Source organism: Arvicanthis niloticus, chromosome 1, assembly GCF_011762505.2.
Source record: "Arvicanthis niloticus isolate mArvNil1 chromosome 1, mArvNil1.pat.X, whole genome shotgun sequence".
NCBI lineage: Eukaryota > Metazoa > Chordata > Mammalia > Rodentia > Muridae > Arvicanthis > Arvicanthis niloticus.
Genome location: NC_047658.1, coordinates 148553709 through 148566430, shown reverse-complemented (window position 1 = coordinate 148566430; position 12722 = coordinate 148553709). Strand labels below are relative to the sequence as shown.

Sequence of the window (12722 nt, the reverse complement as noted above, 5' to 3'; positions counted from 1 at the left end):
CATGACAAGACCTTCCTGGTCTCTTAAAAAGAAAAGAGGGAATGGAGAGAGACATGACTCAGTGTTTAAGATCACTTGCTGCTCTTGTAGGAGTGAAATCCACTACCTAGCACCCACATGAGAAGACCCACAATCACCCGTAACTCCAGCTCCAGAGGACCCTTTGTTAGCACCTGCACACATGAGCTCATACACAAATGCAGACATAAAAACACATCTTTTTTTTTTTTTAATTGAGAGAAAGAAAGAGAGAGAGAGAGAGAGAGAGAGAGAGAGAGAGAACAAGACAAGATCGAGAGCAAGAGCAAATGAGCACACTGGGCATGGTGGTGCATGCCTTTAATCCCAGCACTTGGGAAGCAGTCAGATATCCATGAATTCTAAGCCAGCCTAGTCTATATAGTGAGCTCCAGGACAGCCAGAGCTACACAGAGAAACCCTGTCTCAACACCCCGCCCCACTCCCTACTCCCCAAAAAAGAAGAAAAGGGAGTAAGAGGAAGAAAAGGAACTGTGTTCCTAAATCTTGGTCCAGAAGTTAATGAGTAATAAAAGCACCTAGGTTTATAACCAGCCTGCCTAAATACAAAGACCAAGGAAGCCCATAAATGTATACCAGGCACCTGTGAGATTCCTGAGATTGTATATAAAATCCATCTGTGTCCTGAGAATAGTTTTTAAACTGTAAGCCTGTTCCTACCACCCATCCACAAAAGGCTGAGTATTTCAGATTTAAACAAGCCCTCCCTGGACCATCTGTTCCAGTAACAGAACTCAGGGACCAGGCAAACCTATAGCAAAGAATTAAGGCTCCCCAGAACTGGGTTCACTGACCTTTGTACGGGGTACAATGTTGAGTTCCAGTTTTTGGTCCACTAGGCTAGCCCCTGCCTCTGAGAGATAGCCCTGGTTGAGAACAAGGCAGTCTCGGCCAAAGCAGCAGGGGCAGCAGAGCTTCTGCAGCCATTTGGTCCACTTAGGGTTAAGGTGTCCGTATGGTTCTTCATTCTTGGGTTTGAAGACAGCAACGATCCTCTACACAGACAAAACAGAGAGGGCAGGAAGGTGATTTACAAGTCTGCATGCTGCTCAGTAGCAGATCACATACTTAGCATTTATGAGGCCCTTAATTCAGTGGAGATGGCTGCTAGAAAGAGCTACAGCCACCGATACCAAGACTCCTCAATCTTCCTTACTTCACGCGTTGCTTTTCTCATCTTTCTTCTCTGATGTAACTCTGTGCTTCAATGTAAATGGGTTTGTAGGAAACAAAGTAAATGTATGTTTCTAGGAGAAAGATCAGAAGCCAACTTGGTAAGACACTTTGGGGGACTTGGGGGGTTGGTGGTGGAGGGGTGCTCAAGACAGGTTTTTCTGTGTGTTTCCTAGAACTTGCCCTGTAGACCAGGCTGGCCTCAAACTCAGAGATCCATCCTCCTGCCTCTGCCTCCCAAGTGCTGGGAGACACTGGGAGGGTGGGGGAATTGTCTAAGAAAGACAATCTAATAACAGCAACCAAAGAAGAAACAAAAATCATAGCAGGAAAAAGAATGTGCTACATGGTTACAACTGGGGTTCTAGTAAGACAGTCGGATAGGCAAAGTTCAAGAGAAGAAGATACACAATTCATTTTCTCTAACCTACAACTTAATCTGCTTTCCTGGTTTTGTTTATCCAGAGACTTATTGTGCATCCCTGGCTGGTTTAGAACTCAGCCTTGTAGACCCTCGGAGCATCCCTGGCTGGTTTAGAACTCAGCCGTGTAGACCCTCGGACCGCAAACTCTGATCCAACTCCTCTACCTCCTGAGTGCTGGGGTTAAAGGTGCGCTCTGCAATGCCTGAACTCGAGGGTTCTCTCACAGAACCGTAGCCCCCTGACTTGCTGTACATTAATCTCACTCCTTCTGGTCCCCAAACTGCTAATTCAAAGGAGGAGAAGCAGATATGCTAACTACGGGAGTCATCTTATGACTCTTTTTTCCTTACTTAACTCACAGCCAATCCAAGGATGCCTGGATCATAAAGCATTTTTTTTTTATCACAGTAGACAACTTATAACCACCTGCCACCATTAAGTTAGTACTAGTCAACTGACTCATCCCACTGCTAATAATGAATTAAACCTTGAGGCCTGATCCTTCAAAAACTTCTTGTAAGGATTTGAAAAGACAAGAAAACCCCATAACTCTCTTTTTTCTTTCTAAAAAAAAATACATTTACTTTTTTTTTTTTTGGTTTTTTTCAAGACAGGGTTTCTCTGTGTAGTCCTGGCTGTCCTGGAACTCACTCTGTAGACGAGGCTGGCCTCGAACTCAGAAATCCACCTGCCTCTGCCTCCCAAGTGCTGGGACTAAAGGTGCACGCCACCACTGCCCGGCATACATTTACTTTTAAGGTCAAATTTATTGCTAAAAGTAAAATACAAATGATGTTATAAGTCCTTGTAATTACTTTTTATTCAAGGACATGGTCTCACTATGTAGCCCTAGTCAGCCTTTAACTTGTTAGATGGGCCAGGCTGGTTGAATTCACAGAAATCGGCCTGCCTCTGCCTCCCCAATGCTGGGATTAAACATGTGTGCTATCACACCCTGCCAGAGAATTACTTTCTTATCCAAAGTGGCTAGTAAGAAGCCTTGGCATGAAGCAGCTTCTGTGTTCATCTGGAACTCAGTCATGAAAACCAGAGAAGCTGCCACAGGACAATGAAGCAGGTTCAACAGTGCAGCCTCCAATGAAAGGGGATAGAAACATTCCAGATACCAGTGAGGGCTGGAAAGTGCTGAGGAATAAATTAAATTCTTCTATTTGAAGACCAGTTGCCGACAATTGCCAACAAGTGTCATTTATGTACTGACCTCTCAACTTCTTCCCACCATGAGGAAAGCATTAATTGGCTCTTCAAAGAAATAAAATAATATGGTTATTTAGATTAAAGAATTGAGGGAATTAAAGTGGAGGGAGAACAGAGAACTAGAAGGGCATTCAGTAATGGTGAGATACACACCTCTTAGGACTAAGAACAAATCTCAGTGCAATTCAGCTCTGCTAAAATTTTTTTAGCAGGACCTAGTTTGTGCGAGCATGTGGTAGGTTTCCTCAAGACACAAAGCAGCTTCTGCCCTAATTTTCAAAGTCTTGTTGACTGTATATAGTGGACTATGTTGCTGACAAACCAAAAATATTCTCCTCTCCATAAAGGACGACTCTAAATCATTGCTGTGAAGGGACACCATGACCAAGGCAACTTTTATAAAGGCAAACATTTCATTGGGGCTGCCTTACAGTTCCAGAGGTTCAGCCCATTACCATCATGGCAGGAAGCTTGGCAGCGTGCAGGCAGACATGATGCTGGAGGAACCAAGAGGCAGCCAGGATGAGTAACTTCCATACTTGGCAGAACCTGAGCATAGGAGCCCTCAAAGCCCACCTACAAAGTGATGTACTTCTTCCAACAAGGCCACACCTCCTAACAGTGCCACTCCCTACGGCCAAGCATGCACACACATGAGTCTATGGGGCCCTAATCATTCAAACCACCACACCTCTCAAACTAAAGAAATACCTACCAGTACTCAGTTAGGAAGGAACATGACTGATTACCTCACCACTTTCTCTTCCTAGATAATTCTTGTTACACCCAGAGCATCTTTCCTTAACCCCCACTTACTGCACTCCCTATTTAATGTAGAATAATATATAGATAGATATCTTAGGAAGTAGCAGTCTAAACATAAAAACAGAACTGTACCAGGAGCCAGGAGACTTCTCACTAAGCTGGTGTCAGAACCCACAATCAATTACTGGAACCCAAGTTTCCTATCACTAACAAGCAATGACCAACCCTGAAAAGGTGGAGTATCATACATTTGCAGCCCAGCTACCCACTAGAAAGACTAAAGATCTACTGGAGTCCAGGGGTACAAGGCCAGCCTTGGAAACAATGATGAGATCCCAGGATCAGGCTCGAAAATAATGCTGAGACTCCCATCTTAATAAACAAAACCATCCAGATGTAATGGTGCACGCCTGTAATGCAACAGCAAGTTCACAAACAAGGCCAGCCTACACCACATAGTAAGACTCTGGTCTCAAAAAACAAACAACAATAACAACAACAAAAACAAAAACAAAGGAAAAAAGGAAGAAAGAACAGAAGGAAGGAATAAACTTATTTCTTTTTTCCAAGAACTCAAAACTTGAGTTTAAATGAATGACTCATGCACAGTGATATATCCAGAAGTGAGTTTGGTTTAAAATTTGGTTGTTTTTTCTTTTAAGTTTAGGGGCTAGCCAGAGTGCTCAGTGGGTTAAAAAGCACTTGTTATCAAGTCTGATGACCTGAATTCAATCCTCTGAAGCTATTCGGTTTGAAGAAGAGAACTGACTTCACAAGTTGCCTTCTGACCTCCAACCTCATTCTGTGCATATGTGTACAAAAATTCAAAATAAATTTGGTTTGGTACACACAACGTGGGAAGGTTCTCAAATTTCTTCCTTTTTTTTTTTTTTTTTAAGATTTATTTATTTTATATATATTTATGAGTACATTGTTGCTGTCTTCAGACACACCAAAAGAGGGCATCGGATCCCATTACAGATGTTTGTGAGCCACCATGTGATTGCTGGGAATTGAACTCAGGACCTTTGGAAGAGCAGTCAGTGCTCTTAACTACTGAGCCATCTCTCCAGCCCCAAATTTCTTCCTTTTAAGATTTTCTTCATAGCAGGCATGGTAGCACAGAACTAAGATTCTCTTAAATTGTTAAAAATTAATAAGATCCCACCCTGAGAGGGGGAAATCAGTTTTTTTAATGGTGTGATCCCTGGTAGGTCAACCATACTCCAAGGCAAGCCAGATTAGACTAAAATAATTTAAAGAAAACTCCAAGGGAGGTCAAGGTATTGAAGGTGAACCTAGGAGGAAGAGGAAGTGTGAATATGATCAAAATATATGAAATTCTCAAAGAATTAATTAAAATATTATTTTTTAAAAAGATTCTGGGGCTAGAGAAATAGCTCAGTGGTTAAGAGCACTTGTTAACCAGGTTCACTTTCCAGCACCCAGAGGGTAATCTATAATTATCTGTAACTGCAGGTACAGAGGCTCTGACACCTCTGACATCCTCGGACCACTGCAGATAGCAGATACCACACATATATGCAGGCAAAACACTCATACACATAAAATAAAATCAATAAAAACAGAAGATTCCCCAAAGCCTTCATTTTTGTGGGTAAAAGCTATACTTCCTGTATTTGAAATTAAAGCTAAAATGTAAAAACTATCCATTTAATAAAAATAAATACTACATATTAACATAACTAATATTTTATGAAAATAACTATTTCAAAACATTGTTGCAAAACCCTGTGGTATCTGAGTTAACAGAAGAGAACTGCATCCTCATATCTTCCTGGGTAGTCAAGGTTTCAGTATCTCACATCATCTGATCTCTGAGTCTCTGCTCTACATACAAAGGGAAATAACTAAGAGCAGGCAAATAAAGCTTTACATATATTATGAAAATACTCATCCCTGAGCCCTCAAAAGACATTTTCAGTAATCCTGAGCCATACTCTAAGAACTAGCATGATCTGCAAACTATTTTACTCATAACTTGGGTATGGGATAGCTCCCTGTACCAGATGGTAGATAAAGCTTACAGTCTCGTGACCTACATCCATATAGGATATACGGCATTCATAATATCAATAAAGTGCTTGCTCCGTATGATCTGGTGATGGCTATCAATATGGTTCTTAACCAAGTGGAAGAATGAGAGAATTCTTTTGGACGGGAATGAGAAGAGAAGTTGAGGAAGTCATCTTTTGCTGTTTTTCAAATCCTGATTGTGTTTCTTCTATCTGCACATGTGAACAAGAAAACCATTTTTAAATGTTATTTAGAGGCACATGCATTCTTAAACAAACAGATTTTAAAAAATAGCATAGGCTGGACATGGTGGTGCACACCTTTAATCCCAACACTCAAGAGGCAGAGGGTGTCATTCATTGTGAATTCTAGGCCAGCCAGGTCTACACAGTGAATCCTGTCTAAAAAAAATACACAAAAAACCAAACAAAACAAAAAAAAAACAAAAACAAAAAAACAACAACAAAAACCCAAGCTACAGTGGTGGCGAAGACCTTTAACCCCAGCACTCACAAGGCAGAGGCAGATGGATCCGAGTAAAGGCCAGCCTGGTCTACAAAATTCCAAGTCTGGAGGGCTACACAGGTAAGAACCTATCCCTCTTCCCCCAAAAAAACCAATTAAATAAACAATAAAATGGTCAATTATTTAAGGCTGAAAAATCATTGATATGATATAAAGTACCTAGGATATGTGGACAGATATCTCTGCAGACACTGTACTTTGTAATTTTATGCAAAGAACAAATGGCATTCCTTGATGAATTGTTATTCTCAGTGGTTACAAGAATATTCTCTCAAAATTATACTACTATTGCCTTCCACAACCATGTATCCAAGAAAGCCTAATATAGAGGTCAGTAGGCATACAACTGTAAAACAGAACAAGATAAGCAGCCATACTGAAACATGCCTACAACCCCCAGAATTCAGGAGATGCAGGCAGGAGGATCAAGAGTACAAACTCATTTTTGGCTAAATACCTAGACTGAAGCCAGCCTGGGCTACCTGAGGCCCTGTTTACAAAGAGAAAAACAAAGGGGCAAAATGAAAACTCTTGAGTAGGTATCTGCTAAGTACCTGGGACTACCCACCAGGGGCTTTCATGTGTGATATTGAAGCACACACACCCTTACCTGACTATGTAGCCCTGGCTGACCTGGAATACACTCTGTAAATCAGGCTGACCTCAAATTCACAGCACTCCACCTGCCTCTGCCTCTTGAGGGCTGGGGGTTATAGGCCTGTACCACCATTAATCTTCTTAAAACTAGTCATATCACATGTTCTGCAATTCCTGGGAATATGCACATCATCAAAGAGTAAATGCTAAGAAACTACGTCTGTAGTCAAGTGACCGTGAGATCTGAAGCAGCAAGCATGTAAGTGAGGAGGGGTAATGTGAGACACATCACCATGACAACCACTAATCTAGCATTTTCCATTTTACTGTTCCAGGTCCTGACTTAATCATCCTGTGGCAGAAACTACCATAAACTGGGAAGTAGAGTCAAGGCTGTCCTAGTCAAGAGTCTCTCAGAATGAGCTGGAGCACTTGCTGCTCTCCTGGAGCACTTGCTGCTCTCCTGGAGGCCTGAGCACAACTGCCAGCACCTGCATCTATCGGGTGGCTCTCAACCGCCTGGAGCTCTGGCTCCAGGGGATCCAACAGTCACTCCTGACCTCCAAGGGCACCCACAAGTGGCATTAAAACCTGCAGACACACTCATAAATAAATTAAAATTAAAATAGGCTGGGGATTATAAATTAATAATAAATTAAAATTAAAACAGGCTGCACACCTTTAATCCTAGCCATAATCCTAGGCAGGTAAACCCTCTGTGAGTTCAAAGCCAGCCTTAGAGTGAGCTCCAAACCAGCCAGGGCTACATAGTGAGACCTTGTTTCAAAAAAACAAAAAAATTACTCTTAAAAAATTAAAAAAGAACCTTTCAGCCTGTTCCAAAAGTAGTCATTACACACACTACTGGTTCCTCCTTTCCTGACATAAGATGCCTGACCCATCTCGTAGAGAAGATAAAAGCTACAGCTCCCAAACACTAACCACTACAACTATGTTCTAGACAATAAGATGTAGGCAGAAAAATCTGGTGCAACTTTTAGGAAGGGCAGAAAGGGTGGGGACACATTCTTTCTCTCCCTTCTTCTAAGGCTGACAAACAAGTAAGCTTGAGTAGCCATTAGCAGAGGAAGTGTAGCCACACTCTAAGGACAGGTGCAGCTGCAATTGAAGTGAAAAGCCATGTTGCTTCTGAGAAACCTACAGACTTCCTTTACATTTGAGATAATTTTTTATCTTTTTTCACCTTTGGTCATTATTATTTAAAAATACCTGTGACACACAGGCAAGTCCAATGATAACCAAAACCAGAGCTGAAAAGAGAAACTGAGTTCAAAAGGCTGACTGCAGTGGAGTACTGAGGTGAGGAGCAGGGCCTTGTGCAAATCAGTTACACTGCACCCAGTGTCACCTGTGGAGATAAAACAGTAGCTACCTCCAAGGTGGTTATGAGGAACAAATGTTAATATTCACAAAGCACTTAAACAGTTCTGCCATGAAGTAAGCACTATTTAAGCATTAATTAAATACAGATATATTTGGTGCAGATTCTGAGGTGACAAATACCAAACTGTTTCTGTGGGCCAGTCTAACCCTCCACAAGCATTCAGGAAGTGGTCCCCGGTCCACCACACTTTCAGTGGGATCAGGGCAAGGCAATCATCTTCGTAAAATTTTTTTGGAAATTACCTCTAACAGAGAACAGTGGCCTGAAAATGAGAGCCTGGGATCCTACACACCACCAAAAACAGAGCAAGTCTCAAGATCCAGGACCACAGTCTGTCCTCCATGATGAACCGAGAGTAACAGAAGTGACAGATCACATTACTCGCATTGATCAGAGCACCAGATCATTTCCCAGATGACCTGACATACTTCTAAATGAGACAAAACAAAAATCTTCTTCCTGTGGCTATCAAAAGACCAGCCAACATGCTACCCATTACCCACTCACCCCCCCAAAATCAATTCCTACTTAAATCCCATTCTATTCTGGAATAAAAAATATAAATGAAGAGTTCACATATCACTTTGGAGGTTCAGGCAGGAGGAATGTGAGTTGGAGGGCAGCCTGGGCTACAGAGTGAAATAAGTCAGGGTACTTCTAGGTAGATCTAGGTCCTAAGATCTCATTCTGTAGACTAGGCTGGCCTCCAATTCACAAAGAGCCTTCTGCCTCTTGAGTGCTGGCATTAAAGGTTTGGACCACACCTGGCTAATTTTTAAGTTTTTTTTTTTTTTTTTAAATTCACACACACACACACACACACACACACACATACACGCACATACACGCAAGGGACCAGCTGTCCAGTGGTGGCACATGCCTTTTATCTCGGCACTGAGAAGGCACAGCACTGATCAAGGCCAGCCTGGTCTACAGAGTGAGTTCCAGGGCTACACAGAGAAACAAGGTGTGTGTGTGTGGGGGGGGGGGAAATATATATGCAGGGGAATTTTCATACAACTTTAACACCCATAATTTTAAGACATATAAAAACGAACCATTTTGGTATATCTGAAAACAATAAGAAAGAGCTGACATATCTTGACCTACTAATCCTCTAATAGCTCTGGTCTAACCTGTGTCCAAATTTTCAATTCTTATGAAGGTCTCAAAAGGATAAAGGTCACTTCTTAGCTGCCCTGGTCACCTCATGCCCCACATTATCTTGCTTTCATACCCCCAGTACAAAAGCAGGGGACAAAATTAAGGTCAGGAAAACTGCCTTAGCTAAGTAAACTGCTGATACAGAGCTAAGAGAAAAATTAAAGGGCAGGAGACACTTTCGTGTTTTTAAAACTCCACATTCAGAACTGAGGAACCATAAGCAACGATGTGAACCTTTTCCCAGAAGTGAGCAATAATCAGGGCAGATGACACTGACGAGTCCACCCACGCTGTCACCAATGACTGCTAATAAGAAACCTGGGTTCCCTGCAAAGACAACCCCAAAACACAAGCTGGAACTAAATCCTCGGAGCCCGTAATGGGTCGACACACGGCTTTGGGCCAAACTAAAATAAATAAATAAAAGGTGAAAGAGAATAGGCCTAAAGTCCTGAATCTGGAGGCAATGACTGTATACTTGTCCCCGTAGTTTGAAGCCAAGGGACCGACTGGAAAGCAGCATGGGTCAGGACTTTTCTGCCCCGTATCTGGTCAATTTCCTCTTTTAACTTTCCGCTCACGCCTCCCCCAGCAAAAAGGTTCTGATTGATTTCTTCATCCCGCGAGGTTTCTCCATCTCCAGTCTCCAGAAGCATCCCCAATCTCGCCGGGGGGCTGGCGCTTAAGTTTCTTTTCTGCACCCTTTCGATTCCCCCTTTCCCTGGTCCCGGGTCGCCGCCCCCGCTGCGCCCGCACCCCCGCGCTCACCCCCTGAGAGTCCTTGACGAAGTAGCTTCCACTGGAGCCCTGGTAGATGCGCTCGGGATAGATGTTGCACTCGATGGCAACCTCGGCCTGCCGCACCACCACCTCAAACTCGGGGTCCTCTGGGAAGTCGTTCCGCTCGCGGTGTGTCTGAACGGCGTGCGCCGCCACGGCTGCCTGGGCGGCCAGGGCCTGGGCCTGCACCGCCACTGTGTGGGTCTGGCCCTGCGCCGCCGCGCCCCGGGCCCGGTCCAGCAGGGGCTGCCGCTCCCGGTCGTGGCCCGGCGAGCTCGGAGGGGAAGGGCCGGAGCCAGCCGCCGCCACGCGGACCGCACCCCCCGGTACTTGCGGAAAGTGAGCTCCGGAGCCCGACGGGAAGGTGTACTCCGGGGGTTGGGCCCGTTCGGGGGACACTAGCGGGCTCGTCTCGTCCATCCCTCACGCCGCCGGCTCGGGGACCCGGCGCTCTCCACACCAGCGAGCTCGCAGCCGTGACCAATCCGCGGCACTCCCCCACCTCCCGCTTGGCCAACCAGGGCGCGGCGCCTCCGTAGCTCCGCCCCTAGCCTGTCCTGTTTACTTGGCGACGCGTAGGCACCGCCCCTCGCGCACCTATAGTAGCCAATCAGAACCTGCGCCTACGCAATCACGGCCTCCTCAGCTTTCGCGTCATCTTCTGTGAAGACTGCGCATGCTCTACGAGACAAACCCGGGTCAGGTACGCCCTCTGCCCTTAGCCCGCCCCAACTTCCAATTGGCAGACAGGTCTTCGGAAGCTTTACTAATAGCTGCTTCCTTACTAACTTGTTAATTGGCTACCCCGAGCTGGCCGTGAAACTGCAAAATGTCATTTTTGTGTCACTAAGCATCAGCTATGGACAAAGAAAGACAACAATGAAATATGACACTTGTGCTATCTCAGTAAGTTAAAAAAATCCCAGTACTCAGCTGGGCGGATGCCTTTAAAGTTTGCACTTGAAGAGTCAGAAGCTGGTGGATCTCTTTTAAGTTTGAGGCCAGAGTGGTCTACAGAGCGAGTTCCAGGACGGCCAAGGCTACACAGAGAAGTTTTAGTTTTTTGAAAAACTAAAACTAAAACTAACTAACTAAATAAATAATAAAAATGTCGGTCTTCATACACTTTACATAGCTTAGGAGCAAATGGCTCAATACTTTATCTGATCATGGAGGAAAGCTTTGGCCCCTTGAGAATAAATTAGTCCGTGACTTTATTCACCTGAGTGTCTAGACACAGTTGGACCTCGTTTTCATTAATAACAGGAAGAAGAAAAATATAGCTTTGTCCTCACTCTGTATAAACACCACGGGAGACAGTTGGAGATGTAAAGCTAACAATATTAGCTGAAAGTTCACAATAGTTCACAGAATTGAGAACGGGTGGAGAATGAGAAAAAGCTATATACAGAGTCTGTACTAAGAGACCGCTGCTAAAGGAAGTAGCTGAATCACAGGGGAGAAGAAGGAACCAAAAGGCGCAGCATGCACATAAGGCATTGCCAAAGAGAAAGAGGAAGAGGGCTAAAGCCTATTTAGGACAACCTGCTTGGCTAAGGAAAAGCAGAGCTAAACACCAAAGGCCTAGTGAGCTAGCAGAGGAGAGGGCATGTGACATCCGGGAGCTTTGGAGGAAAGATTGCAGAGGTGTAAGCACATCCACTCCAAACCTAGACACGAGTGGCGAATAGAGGCTGCAGGTATGAATGGACAGTTAAGAGCACCTGCTGCTCTTACAGAGGGACCAGAATCAGCTCCCAGCATTCATATCAGGTGGATCACAAAAACCTGTAACTCTTGCTCTAGGGAATCTGACACACTCCTTTTAGCCTCTTCAGGTACTGCCACACACAGAGAAAGAGAGGAGAGAGACAGGGAGACAGATTGAAAAGGACAGAGAGAGACACAATAAAACAATAATAATAATAGGGGCTGGAGAGATGACTCAGTGGTTAAGAGTATAGCACCCACATGACAGTTGTCTATGTAACTCAAGCTCCAGGGAATTTGACATCCTCACACAAGCATAAGTGCAGGTAAAACACCAATGCATATAAAATACATAATTTTTAAATCTTAAAAAATAATTAATTTTAATAAAATTAAAGTGTAAAACGTAATACGTAAAAACATGGCCTTGGAGAGCAGAGACACGTGAGGTTAAGCTCTGTTCTATAAATCTTTTTAAAAGTTGATTTCTAAAATTTCTAAAGTTCATCATCTATAAAATGACAGTAATCACCCTCACCTATACTCAGGACACAAAAAGCCCTCCACAGACATTCCCTTTCATAACTGCTGAGACTATTGTTAACGATATTTTTGTTTTTCTTCTCCAAACCACCAGCAGTTAGAAGAAAGAGTTTTCACAGAAGATAACCAATCACATAATCACAATGTTTTACATTTATTTAATTTTTGAATGTATGCAGGTCCATGTGTGTCACATGTGTCGAGGAGAGTAAGTGGTTCTCACTTTCTATTATGTGAGTTCCAAGGATCAAACTCAGGTTGTAAGGCTTGGTGACAAGTGCCAAACTGGTGACCCATCTCACCAGCCCTCAATAGCCTACTTTCTTGAGTCAAATTATTAT

The 12722-nt window shown here is 43.7% G+C and overlaps 1 protein-coding gene across 2 annotated transcripts in view; it reads right to left on the bottom strand.

Annotated features, from left to right (window-relative positions):
- Positions 1 to 10626, bottom strand: part of Pi4k2a (phosphatidylinositol 4-kinase type 2 alpha) — a 31201-nt gene extending 20575 nt beyond the window's left edge. For both annotated transcript variants that reach the window (XM_034505069.2, XM_034505071.2), the window contains exons 1-2: positions 10117 to 10626; positions 834 to 1034 (exon numbers count right to left, since the gene is read on the bottom strand). In XM_034505069.2, the coding sequence (XP_034360960.1) occupies positions 834 to 1034; positions 10117 to 10548 (633 nt within the window). In that variant the 5' untranslated portion in view covers positions 10549 to 10626. The remainder of the gene's footprint in view (positions 1 to 833; positions 1035 to 10116) is intronic.
- Positions 10627 to 12722: the final 2096 nt, after the last annotated feature.